This window comes from Carassius gibelio, chromosome B2, assembly GCF_023724105.1.
Source record: "Carassius gibelio isolate Cgi1373 ecotype wild population from Czech Republic chromosome B2, carGib1.2-hapl.c, whole genome shotgun sequence".
Taxonomy (NCBI): domain Eukaryota; kingdom Metazoa; phylum Chordata; class Actinopteri; order Cypriniformes; family Cyprinidae; genus Carassius; species Carassius gibelio.
In genome coordinates, this window is record NC_068397.1 from 23,150,155 (window position 1) to 23,170,841 (window position 20,687).

Here is a 20,687-nt window from a genome sequence, read left to right on the forward strand (position 1 = left end):
AGCAGCAGTCCAGTCCTCTGACGGTGTCTGTTGTTCAAGAGTGGCTTGACACAAGGAATGCAACAGCTTAAACCCATGTCTTGAATATGTCTGTGCATAGTGGTTCTTGAAGCACTGATTCCATCTGCAGTCCACTCTTTGTGAATCTCCCCCACATGTGGTTATCCCTATTGCTTGTACACTTTTTTTCTACCATATCTTTTCCTTCCCTTCGCCTCTCTATTAATGTGCTTGGACACAGATATATGTATATATGTATGTGTGTATATATGTGTGTGTGTGTGTGTGTGTGTGTAAGTATATATATATGTAAGTATATATATACTTAAAAAAATATATATATTGATTTTTCAGATTTTGCGTATATGTTCAAAAAGAGCCGACTCTGAGTCATTGACTCAACAACTGGCCTTACTGTTCCGTTTCATTTCAGTAAGGAGTCATTTCCAGTCAGATTCGTGGGCAAGCCGTTTAGATCGGGTTTGTGAATAACATGAAAAGATCCAATCAAAAAGAAAGATTTGTTCACGAATCAATAACTAATATTCAGAGACACCCCCCCAACCCCCCCTCCCCTCCCCCGCGGAGTCAAAACCGATGCGAGCAGTTTATTGAACACAGTGAGCGTCTCCTCTGAGCTTCTCGGCTCAGTCGAGATTATTCTCCATCTGGTTATACCGACGTTGAAAGTAACAACATGCTGTTTTCGACGAAAGGTGTCAAGTGCAACTAAGAAAAGGGTAACATATTATTTAAAATAACATTTTGATTCAAGTAATAGTTAAAAGGGGGTTAAGTTACTCGTTTGTTTTGATGAGCTAAGTTAGCATTCTGACATTAGCAAGCATACGTCGTAACCATATACTGTATCATAACAAGGAAATAATATACGTGTAGCCTACATGGTAGTACGAAAATGAGATTATGATGCACAACATAACTAAGGGGTTTTATGAAGCATTTAGACAGAGGTTATGATGTAACGTAATGTTAAAATGCATGAACGTGGTTTATTCAGTGTTTAAATTTGCGCAAGTTATAAAAATGCTCAACAACATTAAAGGCAACCCCTTTCTTTTAGTTTTGTTTGGTACCATCGATGATAATCCATCTGAAATATCTTTTCTGTCTTTAGTAGAAATGGCTTGGTTCCACCAGGCTTTAAGAGGCTCGGGCCAACCAGATGGATCCATGATGCCCCCTACAGTGGAAGATCTGTCCCATGCACAGGTCTCCAAACACACCATTACACAGTTAGGGATGTCTGATGGACAAGGTTGGTCAACATTTCCTCCAGCTTCCATCACAGACTTTCCGCCTGCTTCAGGAGACATCGTTCCCCAACGTCTGGAAGCACTATCCTTCACATCCCTCAACATGGGCTCCAGAAAAGACTCTGTGCTGCTGTCTTTCGTGACGCTTCAGGAGCAACGATGTGTACTAAGTTGGTTTTTAGGGTGGAACACTGTCCAGAAGCAACGCTTTCTGGAAGATCTGATTTCTAAGGCTGTGCCTGGAAAGGTGTCCAGTTTATTAGACCAACTCAACACACTGCAGGTGTTTTAATTAATTTATGTGCAACTTCATGCCCTTTTCTTTGTCGTGTGATCCTTGTATGTAAAGGAATATTTCATCCAAAAATGAAAATTTGCTTACAATTATTTTACTCACCCTCACACCATCCAGATATAGATAAGCTGGTTCTTTCATCAGAACAGACTTGGAGAATTTTAGCATTAAATCACTTGATCACCAGTGGATCCTCTTCAGTGGATGGGTACCGTCAGAATGAGAGTTCAGACAACTGATAAAAATATCAGAATATTCCACAACCTAGATATTTACACAACTCCAGTCCATCAGTTAACATCTTGTGAATTTAAAAGCTGCATATTTATAAGAAACAAATTCATTATTATGGCATCTTAACTTTATACCACTTTCAGGCAAAATACTAGTCAATAATAACACATCCAGTGTAAAGTACCTTCTCTTCTTGTCCTCTCACATTACAATACACCAACATATTTCTTTAGAGCTGTTTGGGTTATTTTCACGTGTTTTGACGTGCACTTGATTTGTGCATATTTCTCTCCTGATTCAGATGAGAAAGCAGTATTATGGATAGAGGACTTGTATTTTAGCTGTAAGCAACAGGTTGAAGTAAAAAAAATCTTAATACTGATTTAATTTACAAACATGCTTTTAATGTCACAAGATGTTAATTGATGAACTTAAATCATGTTGATACTTCTGTATAATTGTGATCAGCTATTATCGGCTGTTTATGTATGTTTGTAACTATCTATCTGGTATAATCAAAGAATGCTAAGCAGGTTGATCCGTATGATAATGTTGGTACATTCTTTGTCTCTGCATTTCAGGTGAATGATCGCCCACCTAACATTTTTGAATGCCAGTTAAGACTGTGGACTCAGTGGTTTGATTCATGGAGTGAAGAGGAGAGGAATGCCTTTTTGAACAGCTTAGAGGAGAAGGATCCAGCCTTTGTTGAGTACTTCTATGCTGGAACAGCAGGCAGAGATTGAGGCTCTTCGTACAATTCTTTTTGTTGTTTTTTCACTCTTCAAAATGAAACTGAAATCAAGTCACCTATGGACTACTCTGCTTTTTAAGATTTTGGAAAGCTATGCTTGATGCACATGGAGTGTTGTTTTCCCTCAAAATGTTATGTTTAGATGCAAAAAAAAAAAAAAAGTGTTATAAAGTCGTCTTTTTCCCCTAAAGGTTTTTCTAAAATAAATGTTTTTTTTTCTTCACTATTTATGTTTTCTGTACATGGATTTGCTTTTACCGTACAAGTTTCTCAGACATTCTCTCTCTTGATTTTAAAGGGATAGATAGATTCCAGTTTTGTATGTGTTTATTTCTTCTGCTTAAAATATGTTTCGAAGAATGTTGACAAGCAAACAGTTCTGGCTACCATTGATTTTTTCATACTATTGTATAAAAAAACAAAACAGACATATTGCAAAGTATCTCCTTTAATGTTCCAAGTAAGAAAGTAGGTCATAAAAGATGCCATTCAAGCATGCAATTGAGAGTAGTAATAAGCCAAAATATCAAAGCAAAGCATTTTGTTCGGATTCAAAAACACATGCCTGAATCCATGCAGATCACTGCTTGAGCCAGTCTGTGGATGTAGGTTTCTTTAAGATCAAGGGAGGCTCATTTAAAGTAGTATCACTGCAGGTTTCAACATATGGATAGATTGTCCCCTGCAGCTTATTGCCAGTAAAGCTAAAGATTTCAAGCTTCGTTTCTGCATTGTAAAAAGTTACCTTATTATTTATAAAATCCAACTGGACCCCAATTACAGAAGGTGCCTGAGCTTGTAGACTAACACGCCTGTCAGCATTGGCAAAAAGTTTCGTATCTCTATTCTTCTGAATAACCCAATAGCCAGCTGACGGGCCATATTTCAGAATACCTTTTCTCTGAGCGGACGCCCTGGCTGCACCCACAACATAACAATTACTTCCAATCACCCCTATTTCCCAGTAATGCTTTCCAGAATCAAATCCTTCTTTTCCCAGAGCTGCAATAGCTGTGTCATAGCGCTCAGGAGTGTCACGTACAGGCTGAGGGAATAAAGAGGTATGTACTTCTTTCTCATTCTTTGATAAGATGAGTCTGCGGTGGGCAGTGTTCGCATCAAATCTCGGCCATTCTGAGGTGAGCACAAAGAGACATTTTTTTATTTGTTAGTTTGATTGCATTTAGCTGTATATTATAACCAGACTGAGATCACGAACTTACCACTCGTAGGAGGTTTTTTATTTTCATTTGTAACCTCTAGATAAAGAGTTCAAACAAATAAAACCATACATTGTTAATGGTGAAAATAAAGCTAGTATTACTTCTTGCTTAGATAAAAGAAATATCTCACCCTTAAGTTCCTCTAGCTTCTTTTCAGTCTCAGTCAGGTTTTTTTTAAGTTTCTCGTTCTCATTGATCACACCTATTAATATTATGAAAATATTAAAACCTGTCAGATTACCTTCCACAGATACATGCAAAAGATATTTAGTCCCAGGCCAAATTTAATTTGCATTGTTCTCTATACTGAAAGCTTATTGCACGCCACTCACGATTTATTTTGTTTTTCTCTTCTTTAAGCTCGGCCTTTGTATCTGCATTTTCCTTTTGCAGTGTAGCAACTTCTTTGTCCTTCTCCTGGAGTTTCTGGTCCTTCTTAGCAAGGTCTTGTTTTTTTGCTTCCAATGTCTTTTCTAGATCTGATAAAAGGTATGAAAAAATTTATTATTAGGCTTAGAAATTGTTCAAATGAACAGTTGAGTTTTGAATACTATACAATGGATCACATTATAAAATAGAAAGCTGCAGAGCACATTTACATCTGCTGATTGAGCAACGCAAAAGCATGTTAAAAGAAATCATGAAGTGGAGATTGTGTTTTTGCTTCTGTGGTATTTTGACCTTATTGTCGTACCAGAGATTTCTTTCTGTAATACATTTTTCTCCCCTGTCATTGTTTGTAGGTCCTTTTCAAGTTTCTTCTGCTTCTGAACTAAAACAAAGGTCAAGAAAATAATCAAATTACTGTATGCGTATGTGATTTTACAATATGTAAAAAAAAAAAAAAAAAAGATTGGGCTAATTCATTATTACACAATTTATATTGGTTTTTCTATCAGCAATTCTGTCATTCATCATTCAATGATTTTATTCTTACCCAAGTTTTGATTTTCAGCATTTGTTTGCTGTAGTTTGGCTTCAGTTTTAGCAATTTGCTGGTCCTTTGTTTTAAGCTCGGTCTCTAGCTCTGGACAAAAAAGTTAATATTGATAACATGCATTAATTGTGTCATTTGTAGCATCATTACATTTTATCTGTAGCAAATCTGATTGACAATACTCTGAATTTTCCCATTTGTGAACCAAATATTCCTCTTATTTTAAGTAGAGGATGACCTTTTCACTGACCTTTGTTTTTGTTCATTACTTTCTCAAGCTCGCCCTTCGTATTGTCCTGCTGCTTTTTCAATGCTGCAATGGCATCATTTTTCTCCTTCAGGTTCAAATCCTTTTCAGTTAGCGCTTTTTCCTGTTTTTGCAATTTCTCTTTTAAACCTGATCAAAAAAAAAAAAATGTAGTCGGTTAGTTAAAAAAATGTATTCTACCCTGGTATAATGGGTCAAATTTGAGATTAAAGATACAAATATGTCATCATGGCACTTTTGGCAGTTTGTTTCTCACATGCTGATCGTTGCTTTTTCATATATTTATCAAGGCCAACATGTCCAATCACTCCAGCAATCTTTAAATATATTGTATAGTATTGGAAAAGAGAATTTGATAATTATTCAAGCACGTCTTTGGTGTTTGACAATGTGGTCATACCGTCGATTTCTTCTTTTGCATTCTGCAGTGCTTTATTTTTCTCCTCTTTGATTTTCTCCAAGTCATCATTCAGATTGTTCAGCTGTTTGACTGAAACAAAAGATACAAAACTGAAATTCTTGGAATGACTAACCATGCAAAAGTGACAATATGGAATCAAACATAAATGTGGGGTTGATTAATTCTGCAGTGTTGTTGTCTTTATTCATAACTAGATTTTCTTACTCAAAGCAGCATTTTTAGCATTTGTCTTTTGCAGCTGATCCTCAGTGTTAGTAAGCTGCTGGTCCTTTGATTTAATTTGTTTCTGAAGTGCTGAGAAAAAAAATGACATGATAATATTTGATAACAGAAATCTATGAACAAGTTTAAAATGCATCATTATAAAGAAATACAATTTAATTGTGATGGTATCACAACAGTATGAATTTCCCTGAAACTTACATGTAATCTTATCATTTGATTCCTGTTGGAGTTTTTTTACATTTTGCTTGCTCTCCTCTAGCTCCTTTTCTAGAGTTTGGATCCTGTCCTCTGTTTGTGAAAAAAGAAGGAGCATATTGAGTTATTCCTTTGATGGAATTATTATTTTGTTATCATTTACTCACACTCGAGGTGTTCCAAACCTGTATGAGTTTCTTCTGCTGAATACAAAAGAAGATATTTTGAAGAATGTGGGAAAACGTAACAGTTTTTGGTCCCCTTGCTATGGAAGTCAGTGGAGACCAGCAAATGTTTGGTTACCCACATTCATAAAAATTATTTTAATGATCAACAAATAGATAAACTTTCGAGAAACACCTTGAGGATGAGCGAATAATGACAGAATTGAACTATCTTTGTAAAGATGGGTAAAATCACTTCCAAAAAAATATTCTTTGGTGCCTTTTCAAATTAACTTACTCAGCTTATCTGACACATCACAGTTACCCCGCAACAGCAAAATCTCTTTTTCTTTGTTCTCTATCTGATTCTTTAGTCCTGAAAACAACAAGAATATCAGTTTAGTATTCTTTGTTTCCACTATTACTCATTAGAATAATCAACAATCTTCTGATATTGATGCATGAAGACTGACTTACCATTGATTTCCTTTGCATATTTCTCTTGCATTTGTGTTTCTGCTTGTTTTAGTTTAGACATCGATTCCTTTATAGACATTATTTTCAAGGCTGTATAAATATGTAAGTAAAACATTTATGTTAACACATTTGGCAGACACTTTTAACAATGGTATACATTTCATCAGTTCATGGGTTCCCTGAGAATCAAACCCATGACTTTGGCTTTGCTAGCTCCATGCATGGTTTACTGGTTGAACTCACCCAGTCCAAGCCCTTTCTCTCCAGAGTTTTGCAACTCAGCCAGCAAACCATTTAATTGGGCTTCCAGTTCTAAATGAAGAGAAGAACATCACTAATTGTAAAATAATGTTGTTGTTGTTTTAAGGAAGAAATGAAATTGATTATAAGTACATAAATGGTTTTGTTTAAACTTACTGCGAATCTTTTCTGAATTGTCTTCAGTTGGATTTTCTTGAAGCTTCCCAATATTAGTTAATAACTCGAGTACTTCCAGAGCTGTAACAGAGCATTGTGTAAAGGGGCAATAGTGTCTCTTCAGATGAAGATGTCCCAAAATTGGTCAGATGGGGTTAGACTCACTTTTGGCTGATATGGATCCCTCAGCATTCAATTTCTGCTTTGCCTCCTTCAATTCTTGTTTCTTTACTTCAAGTTCTAGCCTCACTTCTAAAAAGCAGATAACCATATTTTGAAAAGCACATCAAACTATTGAAATTTGACCCAATCCACATGTGATGTAAAAAGAAAGCATGGAATGTACACAACCATTCAAATGTTTGGGGACAGTTCGTTTCTTTCATTTATTCATTTATTTTCAACGATGCATGAAATAGGTCAAAAGTGACATTTTAGTGTAAATAAATAAAGTTAAAAATCTTTATGTTCATCAAATGTCTTATGGTTTCCACAAAAATATTAAGCAGTTGTAAACTGTTTTGAGCATTGATGATAATAATACCAATAATGATGATGATGTTAATGGTTTCTTGAGCAGCAAACTGGCATATGAGAATGATTTCTGAAGGATCATGTCACACTGACGAATGAAAATTCAGCTTTGCCAGCACAAAAGTACATTTCATTGTCAAAATATATTTAAATAGAAATCAATCTTAAATTGTAATATCATCTCACAATAAGTGTTTTTACAGTATTTTTGGTGAGCATATGAGACTTCTTTTCAAAACACTAATGTATGTGCACCGGTTCAATCTGCTTTTAATGTATATGACTAAAAGTACTGCAGTTTATGTGATATCAGAATCAGCAGACATACAGCTTCACTACCTGGGGATCCTTGTGTGGCTTGCCGATCCAGGTACTGAACTTCATCCATTAGACTTTTAATGATATAAGCTGAAAACAACAAAAACATTGGACAGAGAGAATTGTGTGACAGTATAAAATAATGTACGATATTGTCTTTGGGTTTAACACAAGATTATGTTTTTTTGTCTTTCATTGTGTATTCTTGGCATTATTTATAATATTCTGTGATTAACTTTGTCATCAATTTAATTATAAACCAGTTTAATTATGAATCTTCACTCACCCTTCTTAAGAATGTCATTGTTCAGCTTAGAAATGGTGTCGTTATATTCAACCTGCTTTTCTGTAACACAACCACCAAGTATTCCAGTTACCCAACTGTCCAAATCCAGTGTACAGATTGTCTTTTTACACAGATACAAAGATAAAGTACCTTTATATATTTTCTGGAGTTCAGGGCATTCAGCAGTGTCCACACAATCTTTTTTCAGCTCTAGAGAGAGACAGAACAGGCAAGATAATGAACTATTCTTTAGACGATGACTTAAATGTCCTATATCACTGAATATGTGGTTTTACTTTCATTCTCGGCACGAATTTTGACATTTTCCTCCTCCTTCATCCTTAGGCTCTTTTCAAGATCTAAAAAGAACAGTAGCAAGTTGGGTTCTTGAATTAAAGGAGAGCTCCAGTGTTGATGTGCTTTGCTGTTAAACGAGTGAAAGAGATTGTATATGATGGATAGATGGATTGAATGAAACTCACCAGTTATTCTATCATTTACTTGGGGTTGTTTTCTCACTTCGTCTAAGAGGTTGTTGATCGTTGTAACTAAGGGGACATCAGATTAAAATGTTATATAGCAATAAGCTGACTGGACATTGGCGGACACATCTTCCAATCCTGATCATTTATAGCAACCAGACATCACTTTCTGATTTAGTGAATCTCTTCAGTAACTAACTTTGTTTTGACAGTGAGTCATTCTTCTCTTTTAGTGTTTTATTGGCGTCATTCAATGCCTCGTTACTCTGTTTTAGTTTATCTTGAAGATCTGTGAAAGAGAAAACAATTTAATTTAATTAATCAGTTTTAATCAAAGAAAAAAAGACCATGAAAATCACTTCACGGTTTGCTGCTGAATGAATGTGCTATACCTTTAATCTTCTTCATTGCATTCTTTTCAGCTGTGTCTTTTTGGATTTGCAACGTCAAAACTTCTTTCTTCAGAGCAGCAATTTCTTTTTCTGTAAATCAAGCATTTTCATGACGACTAAGATTGCCGTTCAGTTTTCTTTTGAGCTCTGAAAACTAAAGGTTTCACTCACGTATCTGACTAACATCACCGGTCGCAGTAGCCAGCTCTCTGTTTTTTTCATCCAGCAAACGTTTTACGTCATCCAGTGCCTTTTGAATCTCTGTCAGAAGTCAATGTGAATATAGCAATATTAAAAAATGTTACACCATTACTTATAGCTCTTTCAAAGTATTGGAAACTATCACTCCCAACCAGCTTTCTGGATTTCAGCCTTTGTAGTTACGGTTTTCAGCATTTCTCTTGTCCAGGATGCATCAGATTGGAGAGCAAAGATTTTCAGCACTGAGATAAACAAAAATAATAGTAATATTGATAGTTCTGCCAAAAATATCAGAACAAATTAGAAATTTGGTACATAGATGAACTGATTTGAGCTTGGTTAATACTCATAAAGTAATATTTTTTAAACTATCGGTTACACTTTATTTTAACGTCCAATTCTTGCTATTAGTTGCCTCAATAAATTCCAAATTTGCTGCTTATTAATAGTTAGTAAAGTAGTTGCTATGTCTTTGGTCATGCAGAATATGTGCTTTCTAAATACTTACAAACAGCCAATATGTTAATGATAGGCATGTTAATAAGCAACTGGTTAATGGTGAGAATTGGGCTTTATACTAAAGTGTTACCAAACTATCTATAGGTACGGGTCTGAACATAACTACAAATAACACGAGCCTTAGTTCCAAAAAAGGACCATAACTCTTCACTCACTTGATTTTGAAGCCATTTTATCATCTAATGTGCTTATCAGGTTCATGAGATCCTTCTGCAGATCTGAAACCAAAACAGAATGTGTGTTGAAACCCCGAGGTCAATATAAACCGACAGCTGACCGAGTACAGTACGTCACCTTTTTCAGACACTCCTAGACTCATTAAACACTGATTCAACAGATAAAATAATCGAAAACATTCACTGCCACCAACCAACACCAACAGAAGCCGAAAGTGGAAACACACTGATTAGACAAAACCTGATGAACATGTCTGTCTCTGCTCTGAATTGGTTTTTACTATCAATTTTACCATTAGCATAACTACTGCATATATACTGCACTATATACTCACTGCTGATTTTATTTAAGTTGTCTGGATCTTCATTCTGAAGCTTCCAGATCTCCTCCATCTGCGATATCACTTTAAGAACTGACAAGCAAAGACAAAAACATGCTTAGGTGTGAGTCAGAAGCCATAACGATTTATGGTAGATATTAATGCTAAGAGTCACACTTTTTTCTGAGCTAGCGTCACTTTTCCGAAGTTCCTCCTTTTTCAGCGTCAGTTCTTTGAGTTTTTCATCCCGTATTTGCTTCAAAGCTATTATAAATGTACCAAAAAAAGAGTAAATATTACATTTCCACATGACAACTGGAAAAAAATGGTTCTTGAAATGCAGTACAGAACAATATACGTTAGAAATGGTTTTTAAATGTTACTCTAAGTGCCTGATTGTTTTTCAAACTGAATCATAAAATTAGAAAAAACAGACATACCGTCCGATGAGGATGCTTTAACTTTCTTCATTATTTGGTTTATTTCAAAGCCTAGCAAAATAATCTCGAGAACTGTGGAAAGAAAATGTTGCCATGTGTGTTAAATTAAATGCAACTAATCCATGGAAAAACATTAAAGTGTTATATTTTGTGTCTCAAATTTTACTCAACTCACCCGTATTTGAGGTTTTATCTAATACATTATTTACTTGTTCCAGTTCAGCTTGTGAACCTGGAAAAAAACAACATTTTTAGCATAATCTGCAAATAACATTTAATAATCCCGTTTAAATTTCTCCTGTTGCTTTCATGTGAACAAAGCTTTCATATGGCTGCTTGCTGGGAGTAAAGAAGAGTACAATATCTCACTCATGTACAGTTCCTCCAGGTCTTTGCATTGTTCTAACTGGTCCAACATCTGTTTGCGCAAACCTGTGTGTAGAAGAAATGATAGATGAATTAACAAAAAATGTTCCATTTGGGGATAAAGAAAAGGCTAATATTAACATTGCATATTGTGAATACTATGACAAATTCTGAGTTATGTGTTGTATCTGCTAAATAAATTAATGCAGAAAAGTGTTTTTTCATCTGTATGTATTAAGCATCCATGATCATCCATATTACATTTGCTATAATTGTAAGTAATTACAAGACAATAAATGAATCTTACGCTTGTTGTTAACATCCAGATTAAATGCCCTCTCCTGTTCCTTTCCAAGCTTTGTCTGGAGATCTAAGAGGGAAAAACCCCAAATCAGATAAACATCACGATTTCTAATTTTGCTTGAGAAAAGTAATTAAAAACCAATCAGATCTCACCGTTCATCTTAAATTCTTCTGCTTTCATTTGTCCCTGTCCCGTAATCAGTGCCTCCATGAATTCAAACTGGAGTTTAAGAATTCTAGAGACTAAAAGTAGTAAAAGTATTATCAGTTGTACTGATTTTTTTCAAAAACAGTGACACTAGAAACAATAATTCACGAGAAATGAGAATCGGTATATTTACATGAAAGAAACTTACTTAGCTCATCTTTTCCCTTTAATGTGGCAATTTTGTTCATTATTTCTATTCTTTTCCCATCAAATTCCTTTGTCTGATCTACAAGATACAAATTATTGTCAGGATGAAGTAGTGATTCCCACATCTAAATATAATATGCTAAATTATACATAAATAATTTCTCCTCCAGTACCATCAAGCTGGACAGATGTTTGTTTAAGAGCTGATAATTTGCCTTGCAGATCTAATATTTCCTTCTCCAGTGCTGCTATGTCTTTATCTGTCAACACAAAATGGAAAACAGAAAAAGGTTTTGCAGCAGTAATCAGGAACCTCTTATTTGTCACATAATGGATTATAGATGGTATAAATTTACTGTAAAAAAAAAACATACCAATTTGTTCTTTGTTTCCTTTCTTCGCTGCTAGTTCATCTTTTCGATCTGACAGAGCGCCATTTTTATACTCCAGTAATTTTGTAATTACTATCAAACATTCAAAAAAGAATGAAACAATCATGCATTACTAAAAATAAACTTGCTCAAACAATTTCATAACGGCAACTTCATAACTTCCAGGCTTGATAAGGATTTAATAAACATCAGTAATGAACACTCACCATCTATCTCGGCCTGCGTCTTAAACTGACCAGAGATACTCGTCTTCAACTCCAATGCTTTAATTTGCAATATAACAATCTCCAGCACTAAAAAAAAACAACACATGTATTCTATCGTTGGAAACAGTATAACTGCTATGACGAATTTTCAAAACTTCATCCACAATCACTGCTGAAATATTTGTGATCCATTGCTCACCCTGGTCTGCAATGCCACCTTTTCCCCCTGGCTGTTTGAGCTTGTCTTCCAGATACGTCTTTAATTCTGTAGATTAGATATAAATATATAAGCACATGCATTTTAGTCTGTTTTGAGTTTAATGAGATATTTTATGTAGGTTATTCACTGATGATGAGGCTGTAGATGATATAAATCAAAAGTGACCTGTTTTGGTCATACACACCATTAAGTGAAGTTGAGGTTGCCTTATCGCTTTTCAATATGTCTGAAACTAGATGAAGAAAAATGAACAAACAATTACTACAGTTTCCTTTCGGTTAAGAATTGAGCAAGGGCACAAAATGCAGTGTCAGTGTGGTATTGCTCTATGCACAGGGGTGTATCGCTACCTGCCCGCTTGAACCTTTCAACACTTCCTGAGAATTGTGTCTTCATCCCTGCTAAGTCTCTCTCTGCATCCTTTCGACGCTTGTCCAGACCTGTTGAATTTTAGATAAAAACTGTGTGTATATATATATGGTATATAGAGATAATAGTAAATGTAAATAATAAAGATAATATTGTTGCAACACACTTGTAATCTTTGTGGCATCTGTCTCGGTGCTTATTATCGCGTCCAGCTCCTGTAGGTTAATGACTTTCTGGAGAATGTTTAAGACTGAATGGGAGGAACACAAGGGTAAAAAGAGTCAAACATTGTTTTTTTTTGCTAATCAATATTAAAATGTTACAGCTTTGTTCACCAGTATCATTATTTTCCACATACCATCCTTGGCTGGACTGGTACTGACTTGTTTAAACAGATCGTTCAGCTCGCTTTTAAGACCTGCACACATGTCCACCAATAGAAATATTTTTGATGAATATAAGTCATGGATGCAACTGCATGGTTAATATATATCTTGAGATTTGTGTAGAATGAAGATGGGTTGACTCACCATCAATATTGTTCTTCGCAACTGTATAAGTATCCCTACATTTAATCTTCATCTCATCAAGATCTTTCTGGAGGCCTAAAGAAGTACAGATTATGATCTTAGTGCCGGAGCTTTTTATTAAGTAAAATATTCACAAGACTAACTCTTTCTAGTTCATTTGTACAGTATTTTACTAGGATGTATATCCCAACCTATGGTAGAAGTGGTTGAAGTTTAAAACTCACATTTTCATATCAGGATCTTATATCTTGTGTTTGAGATTAATATGAATTAATAATAATATATTTGACCCTGGACCACAAAACCAGTCATAAGGGTCAATTTGAAATTGAGATTTATACATCATCTGAAAGGGGAATAAATAAGTATTCTATTGATGCATGGTTTGTTAGGATAGGACAATATTAGAAAATCAGAATATTGAGGAAAATAGCCTATAACGTCTTTAGCAATGCATATTACTAACCAAATTAATATATATATATATATATATATATATATATATATATATAATATATATATATATATATATATATATATATATATATATATATATATATATATATATATATATATATATATATATATATATATATATATATATATATATATATATATAAGGTAGGAAATTTACAAAATATCTTCATGGAACATGATCTTTACTTTATTTTGACTGTTACAATGTATTGTTGGCTATTGCTACATAACCGTGCTACTTATGACTGTTTTCGTGGTCGAGGGTCACACATGATTAAAATGACTCTTATATAATATATAATAAAGAAAACTATAATTTACATACCTGAACAGTCCTTAGTAGATTACAGAGAGATAATGAAAATGTATTTTAAAACAGTACCTACATTTAAAAGTGCATGCATGTACAATGGAAATGATATGTAAAAAAATAAAAAATAAAGATAAAAAAACAGACACACCTCTATGGATCTTGTTTCTCTTGTGAAATCGCTATTTGCCTAAAATGTTTGGAAAAATTCACTTTAGACCTTGTTCACACAGAGCTTTTGCACTGTGAAAGACATTACAACTCAATTTCAATTTAATTCAGTTTTCTAATTATATAATTATTTAGCTTCAATTATCAAAGCTGTACAGTTTTGTTTTGGAAACACAAGTTAAACTTCTCATAGACACCATTCAAAATGTTTTTGCAATAAATGTATACACGTTAGAATAATGGTCCATTAGTTAATTCAATAATTAATATGAGCAAACAATGAACAATACATTTATTACTGTATTTATTTATCTTTGTTAATGTTAGTTAATAAAAATACAGTTATTCATTGTTAGTTCTGGCGAATTCACAGTGCATTAACTAATGTTAACAAGCACAACGTTTGATTTGAAGTGTTTGAAGTAAAGTGTTACTCTCATCAGAGAGTCCTGAAAACATTGAATAATTAAAAAAAAAACAACAACTTGTTTTTCAAACCATTAACATGGGGTTAATGACAGCCTAAAATTCAGTGGTGCTGCCATCATAGGAATGAATGAATGAAATGCATTAAAAACAGAAAACTGTTATTTTAAAATGTGATAATGTTTCACAAAATTAATGTTTTACAGTAATTTTGATCACATAAATGCGACTTTGGTGAGAATAATAAAAAAGTTAAATTGTAAGTTAAGTTAAATACTGATTCAAGTATAGACCCTATTTAAATTCATAGTATAGTCATATCTAAAAAAATAAATAAAAAAATGTCAGAAAATTACCACAGTGAAATGTACATGAAACCTACCATAATCGGACCATCTTTTTCATTACTCCTAGCTATGGCTGCTTCAACAGGACCTAAATCACAATCAAATGATCATACAACCATTCCTTCTCTTGTCAAAAAAAATAAAATAAAAAACACAGTCACAGATCCATCAAAGCAATGCTGCTCTTACCACATTCAGCCTGTGTCAGCAGGTAAATTGACACAAAGAAAGACCAAATCTGGAGATTCTCTATCCACTTCATTACTGTGTGTGAACGTAATCTCACAGTAACACTGGAGCTCATGAGCTTGTGTGCTTTATATATGAAAGGCACACCAGTCCGTTATTGCCCAACTCTCACTTTTAATTGGCTATTTCACATCTCATGCCAGAAGAGCACAATGACAGACGGACTTACTGTGTAGTTCTGACTAACTCCTTATGTGATCTAAGACAGGACTCGACAAGAAGACTTAGTGCCAGAAAAAGTGTTTCGGACCAACTAACGCAAATTAAAAAAATACATGTTACATGTATTAATCATGTACACACATTTTTATTCCGCTTTTTAAATATGGCACAAAGAAAAATATATGTAGCTGGCTACAATATTGCCTAAACTGTTTGTAATTTTAATGGTAAAGCAGTTTAATTTCTTTCTTCGGTTGCTAATTAAAAACTAATAAATATGAAGCCCCCCCCCCCCAATCAGCATATGAAATGTTTAAGCCTCAAAGTTTGGGCATCAATAAATATGCTGTCCAACAATATTTTTCAGTACATTAACTATTTTTTAATGAATTTCAGCTCATTTCCGTAATACTGACAGTGACCTTCATTGCAAAAATAATTTATATTGCAAAAGAGGAAAATATGTGTATAAGACACACCAAGCCTTGAGTTGTAGATAACAGTGGTTTTGTAAATGCCAATGACATGGTCACTTTTGTTTGTAATGCAAATTCATCAACAGTTAGGTAAAGACTTGTTTCCAAAAATGGAAGAAAATGCCTGATAACACTGAAATCTGAAATATTTCATCATTTTGAGTTCAAATACTCAAAATATAAATTTCAAATCAAATAGTTTAATTTAAATTAAAATGTTTAACATTTTAGAACATTTGGAACACTCACAATTTGGAATTAATAAGGTTTCAAAAAAATTGGTCTTTCTTATGCAAATAACCAAAGTTTTGAGTGTCAGCTAGGGATAAAGATGTATTCAAAGGCTTTCTTGACTTTAAAAGTAAACTACATTTTTTTTGGTTTGGCTATAAAAGGCTATTAACAAACAGCTTCTTTGAAGCTCATTAAATGATTGTTTGGTATGTTCTGAAACAGTAAGATATGACAGTGAGGGCCTTGGGTATTCATGTTTTCGGACATGATAACATGTAAGCAGTGGTGACTCTGCAGAGAAGCATCAAAGTAGATTTAGCACACAGGTTATCTGGAATGATTGGTGAAAAACATATAAACAATATGTCAAACAATACTGATAAACAATCGCCTTGGTCCAATTGGTGCCCAAGTGCTCATGAACCCAAGCTCTGCTGGTTAAATGAAGTGACTGAATAATTAAGTGATTACCACCACTTTATGGGCATTGACGTTGCTGTAGGGCCATATTCATTTGTCATTTTAATGCAATGAAATGACCATTGTCATCAGATATATATTGTGCAGGAGATTTTGGTTTTTGCTGTGTTCACATCCTGGTCCATTCACTGGATATGAATATGCTTCTTCTCTACTACACAGTTTTAAAAAGCAGTATGCCAGAAGAGTAGTATTCAAAAAACAGTAGGCAAAAAGTTTCTGAATGTCACTTTTAATGCTTGCAAAGTTAGTTCTTTGTCAAAAGTATAAGCTACCTACTTTTGGACACAGCTCCTTTTTATTGCAATTCTCTCAATAAAAATGGAAAAAGTACCCGGAAAGAAAAAGAAGTTTTCTTCTAAGAAGTTTTTCTTTCTAAGAAGTGACTAGGGAAAAGTAGAATCATATTGTGTGGCTATGGTTATTGGTTGAATAATCTGTATAAACACTGCAGATCCCAAAAAATATTAGTCCTTTCCTCACTCAAGCCCGCAGTGTGTGATGTTGTGTGATGCATTTTAAGGAGGACTGTTTCCTGAACCTGCAGAGTAGCAGAGTATGTAAGCGGAGCAGAGTGGGAGCGGAGCGTGGAGTGGAGCGGTGTGATTTTGACAGGAGCGAGGAGCGGATTTTTTAAAAGTCGGAGCGTTGTGGTTTTCACTCACTCCAAGAGCGCTCCACCACCGCTCCATCACGAGTACAATTCATGCCAACGGCCCGTAATATAACTGAATATTTAGCAAGTATTCACGTTAAACATATTTAACTATAGCTTGATACAGATGGATCTCTCAAATCAGAAGGTTACAATGACGACAATAGCAGAGCGGGAAGTTATAGGTTAGTTCTATAGGAGTTTGTCTGTTCCTTTTACGGAATATTTTCGGGTCGAAGCATGATTTAAACAGTTACAGCACATTCACAAGCAATCGCTTTTGCAATAATGCATTCAAACAAATGTAATCTTACAGTGTTACTTCATCTGTATCTGATTTTGAATGAGCAGAAATCTGTAAGAAATGCATTGATCTGTAGATAAAATAAAAATATACTGTTATTTTCATCACAAACAAAATTTGCACAGCAGAATACAGTAATTATATTAATGCTGACATCCATGTTATTAGTTTGGCATGTGGTAGGAAAAAAAAGTTTGCACACAATAGCCTAAACCACTTTGAAACTCTCCTGTTATTTTATTTTTTATTTTAATATAGGCTACGTTATGAACATAACATTTCAAACATACTGAAATACTTTATCCACGGAGCGAAGGCAGAGCGGTGTTTCTGGTATTACTGAGCGCGGAGTGGAGCGGGAGCGGGAAATTGTGAACCCGGAGCGGAGCAGGAGCGGAGTGATTATTAAATGCTCTGAGCGCGGAGGGGAAATTGTTGCCACTCCACTCCGCTCACATACTCTGCAGAGTAGCCTACAATGGGTCTGTGCACAAAGGCTGTTCTATATTGTGAGGCAGTTCCAACTTTCTGTCTGGCGCTGCTGACTCACAGCCTGTAAGTATGTTTCATATATCAAAAGGATTTGCCAATGATGATTCAAACGCGATTTTTAAGCAGTGTAGAGTACCGCTTGTTGTTTGACGTCTCTTCGATCACAAATGCAAAAATGGTTTTATGTTTACGTGGCGCGATACGCAATGCATAAAAACACAGTATAAGTCATTAATCTGTAATTATGTCCCCACTGGATGTAACAAATGCCTCCTTTTTAATGGGTTTTATTGGTTTTGTGTCATAGAGCTGGCACTGGGCATCTCATTGTGTTGAGGGGCGTAACATTTCCATCACACGCTTGAGGTATTCACTCAATCACAAAGCACTGGATAGCTAGCCAATTAGAGTACACCTCGCTTTTCAGAACGATGAGCTTTGTAAAAACCGATGCGCATCATTAAGGCGGAGAAGAGCAACAAAAAATGGACAGTGTGTGGAAAATAATAGTTTTTTTTTACATTAAACAGCACAAACACATTGCATTACACAAAATAGTGTTTTTTTTAGCAACGTCATATGACCCCTTTAAGTTTTTATAAACACATTACAAAACGTATTGGCTTTATATTAGACGTATTACGGGAATAGGATGATTGCCATAAATAGAACTCCCTTATCTGCAAGAAATACAGTTAATTTCACCACCAAACTTTGCCTGTTGTTTCCTGAGTCAAGTCCAGGCAAGAGTTCCTGAGAGAGAACAGTTCATCTGAGGTTTTAATCGCATCAGGTAGCCTAGCTGTTGCATAACTTTCATTCTGTGCCAATTAAATGTCATTAGTTATAGGCTACCTATTTTTACATATTTTTAAGTTATTTTAAGTTATTCCATAAAATGTTGAATGGACGCCGATGGGTATTTAAATTCTAAAAATGCGCATTCTCAAGTGCCTGAACCTTGATTTGGTGTAAGTGCCACACAGAGCTGTCTCGCACAGCTTCCCAATATCAGTCGCCCCCCTCCGAACGCAACTCATTTATCATTTATAGAGTCATTTCTGTGGGAAAACAGAGCCTCACTTGCTGCAGCTTTCGATTTTATTATTTTGCCAGTTTCCCAGGAAGTGTGGGACTTGTACACATTCTCTAAAACCCTTGGGATGGAAACAGAACTTTACTGACAAATGTTTTATGCAATATTTAGATCCCAGTCCACCCCAGAAACAGACGTATATTATATATAATTGGTTGAGCAAATGATAACCAAACTCATTACTCAATAATTAAACAACACATTGAAGTCCACTAAGCATGCTTCTGTTCAAATAAAATCAAATAATCCATACATTAAGATCACTGATCAACAAATACACATATTGGATAAAGCATATTTAGCATATTTGAAGGTGTCCTTGTTACACATTACATGTACTTACTATTATAATAACAATTATGCATGCAAGTAACACTAAGCCAAACCCTAATCCTAACCCAATAGTACCTACATGTTTATTTGCAATCAATATTACTCAAAACATAAATGTATAATTACACTGTTAACAAGGACAGCTTAAAATAAATTGTAACCAAGCATACATTAAGTATAGATTTTCATCTTTCATCACTTTTAACTGTAGAAAGATATTTTCATTAAAAAAAACACAAATATCCTGCTCATGTTTTTCATACTTTTATAAATATGAGCTGCTGATGATGATGAAAACTGCACAAACCATGCCCGTCATTAGCAGGGAGAAAGGTGGAGACATTTCTAGGGGCCCAGAGCCACAACCTGCACCAGGGCCCCTGCATACCACAGCTATGGCCCTGGCCCAAACACATATATTTTATCCATACAATCTTGGGATTTAATGTGGAAAACATCACAAAATCACATATGAAAAGAAACAAAGATCAAAGTCATAAATTATGACAAGTCTGATGCAAAGTTTGAATTCTTTTAATGGTTTGTTGTGAAGAACCGATTACGAAATGATTCAGAGGGTTCTTAACTCCATTATAGTACATCCACACGTCTCTGACTTCTTTGGCATATTACTAAAACGATCCAATAATATGTATGCATATATTGCTGTTTTTGACCAAAATTTTTATTGGTTATTGTACATCTCATGCCAGAAGAGCACAATGATAAGACGGACTTATAGACTTATAGAGTGTTTTGGACCAACAGACGCAAATTCTCTTTCCATATCTTAGTCATGTATATGCTTTTTTACTCTGTTGTTTTAAATATGCCACCAGGATAGAGTCATTTAGCTGGCTGTAAAATTGTCATTAATTTCTTGCTACTGTTGCTAATTAAAAACTATTAAATAAGAAGACCCCCAGCATAAATAAGCCACAATTTTTGTCTGTCAAAAATATCATACTTTTCAGTATATTTACTATTTGTATCAGAATAAATGTCATCTCAATTCCGTAATACTGACAGTGATCTTCACTGCAAAAACTAATTCACATTGCACAAGAGAAAAATGTGTATAAGGCACACCCAGCCTTGAGCTTGTAGATAAGATGGTAGTTCTGAGTGTGGCAAATGTCAATGACATGGTCACTTTTATTTGCAATGCAAATTCCTGAACAG

At 34.6% G+C, this 20,687-nt stretch overlaps 2 protein-coding genes and 1 long non-coding RNA gene across 4 annotated transcripts; 1 reads left to right on the plus strand and 2 right to left on the minus strand.

The window, feature by feature from the left end:
- The first annotated feature begins 450 nt into the window (after positions 1-450).
- LOC127950982 (uncharacterized protein C14orf119) lies at positions 451-2,783 on the plus strand. Of its 2 annotated transcripts, none has more exons than XM_052548472.1 (3): positions 451-740; positions 1,136-1,557; positions 2,385-2,783. In XM_052548472.1, the coding sequence occupies exons 2-3, from the start codon at positions 1,141-1,143 to the stop codon at positions 2,547-2,549; spliced, it is 582 nt and encodes a 193-aa protein (XP_052404432.1). In that variant the 5' UTR covers positions 451-740; positions 1,136-1,140; the 3' UTR covers positions 2,550-2,783. The 2 variants fall into 2 exon arrangements, with proteins under 2 accessions (XP_052404432.1, XP_052404433.1); XM_052548473.1 differs by having other exon boundaries at positions 1,139-1,557.
- A 206-nt stretch (positions 2,784-2,989) lies between these two features.
- LOC127950981 (putative leucine-rich repeat-containing protein DDB_G0290503) lies at positions 2,990-13,460 on the minus strand. The gene is made up of 42 exons (XM_052548471.1): positions 13,294-13,460; positions 13,122-13,181; positions 12,930-13,013; positions 12,745-12,834; positions 12,579-12,626; positions 12,374-12,439; positions 12,175-12,261; positions 11,951-12,040; positions 11,750-11,836; positions 11,578-11,655; positions 11,375-11,464; positions 11,226-11,288; positions 10,922-10,984; positions 10,728-10,784; positions 10,553-10,624; positions 10,290-10,376; positions 10,128-10,205; positions 9,772-9,834; positions 9,250-9,339; positions 9,068-9,157; positions 8,897-8,986; positions 8,704-8,793; positions 8,505-8,570; positions 8,319-8,381; positions 8,173-8,232; positions 8,023-8,082; positions 7,758-7,826; positions 7,050-7,136; positions 6,885-6,965; positions 6,711-6,779; positions 6,468-6,557; positions 6,289-6,366; positions 5,830-5,919; positions 5,611-5,700; positions 5,386-5,475; positions 4,968-5,114; positions 4,718-4,807; positions 4,475-4,552; positions 4,113-4,259; positions 3,911-3,982; positions 3,781-3,816; positions 2,990-3,691 (listed from the first exon to the last, which is right to left on the minus strand). Exons 1-42 carry the CDS (start codon positions 13,343-13,345, stop codon positions 3,138-3,140), a joined length of 3,792 nt encoding a protein of 1,263 aa, XP_052404431.1. The 5' UTR covers positions 13,346-13,460; the 3' UTR covers positions 2,990-3,137.
- A 641-nt stretch (positions 13,461-14,101) lies between these two features.
- On the minus strand, positions 14,102-15,375 carry LOC127950983 (uncharacterized). Its single transcript, XR_008152567.1, has 3 exons — positions 15,214-15,375; positions 15,060-15,112; positions 14,102-14,270 (listed from the first exon to the last, which is right to left on the minus strand). It is a non-coding gene; the product is annotated as an uncharacterized LOC127950983 (long non-coding RNA).
- Positions 15,376-20,687: the final 5,312 nt, after the last annotated feature.

What these genes read in the sequence shown, in the direction of transcription:
- LOC127950981 (XM_052548471.1), bottom strand. Translation starts at nt 13,345, where the DNA reads ATGAAGATTAAATGTAGGGATACTTATACAGTTGCGAAGAACAATATT. An exon ending in CAATTCAGAAAAGATTCGCA is followed by an intron (nt 6,780 to 6,884) that starts GTAAGTTTAAAC and finishes CTCTTCATTTAG; the next exon opens with AACTGGAAGCCCAATTAAAT. An exon ending in AGAGAAAGGGCTTGGACTGG is followed by an intron (nt 6,558 to 6,710) that starts GTGAGTTCAACC and finishes ATATTTATACAG; the next exon opens with CCTTGAAAATAATGTCTATA.
- LOC127950982 (XM_052548472.1), top strand. Translation starts at nt 1,141, where the DNA reads ATGGCTTGGTTCCACCAGGCTTTAAGAGGCTCGGGCCAACCAGATGGA. An exon ending in ACCAACTCAACACACTGCAG is followed by an intron (nt 1,558 to 2,384) that starts GTGTTTTAATTA and finishes TCTGCATTTCAG; the next exon opens with GTGAATGATCGCCCACCTAA.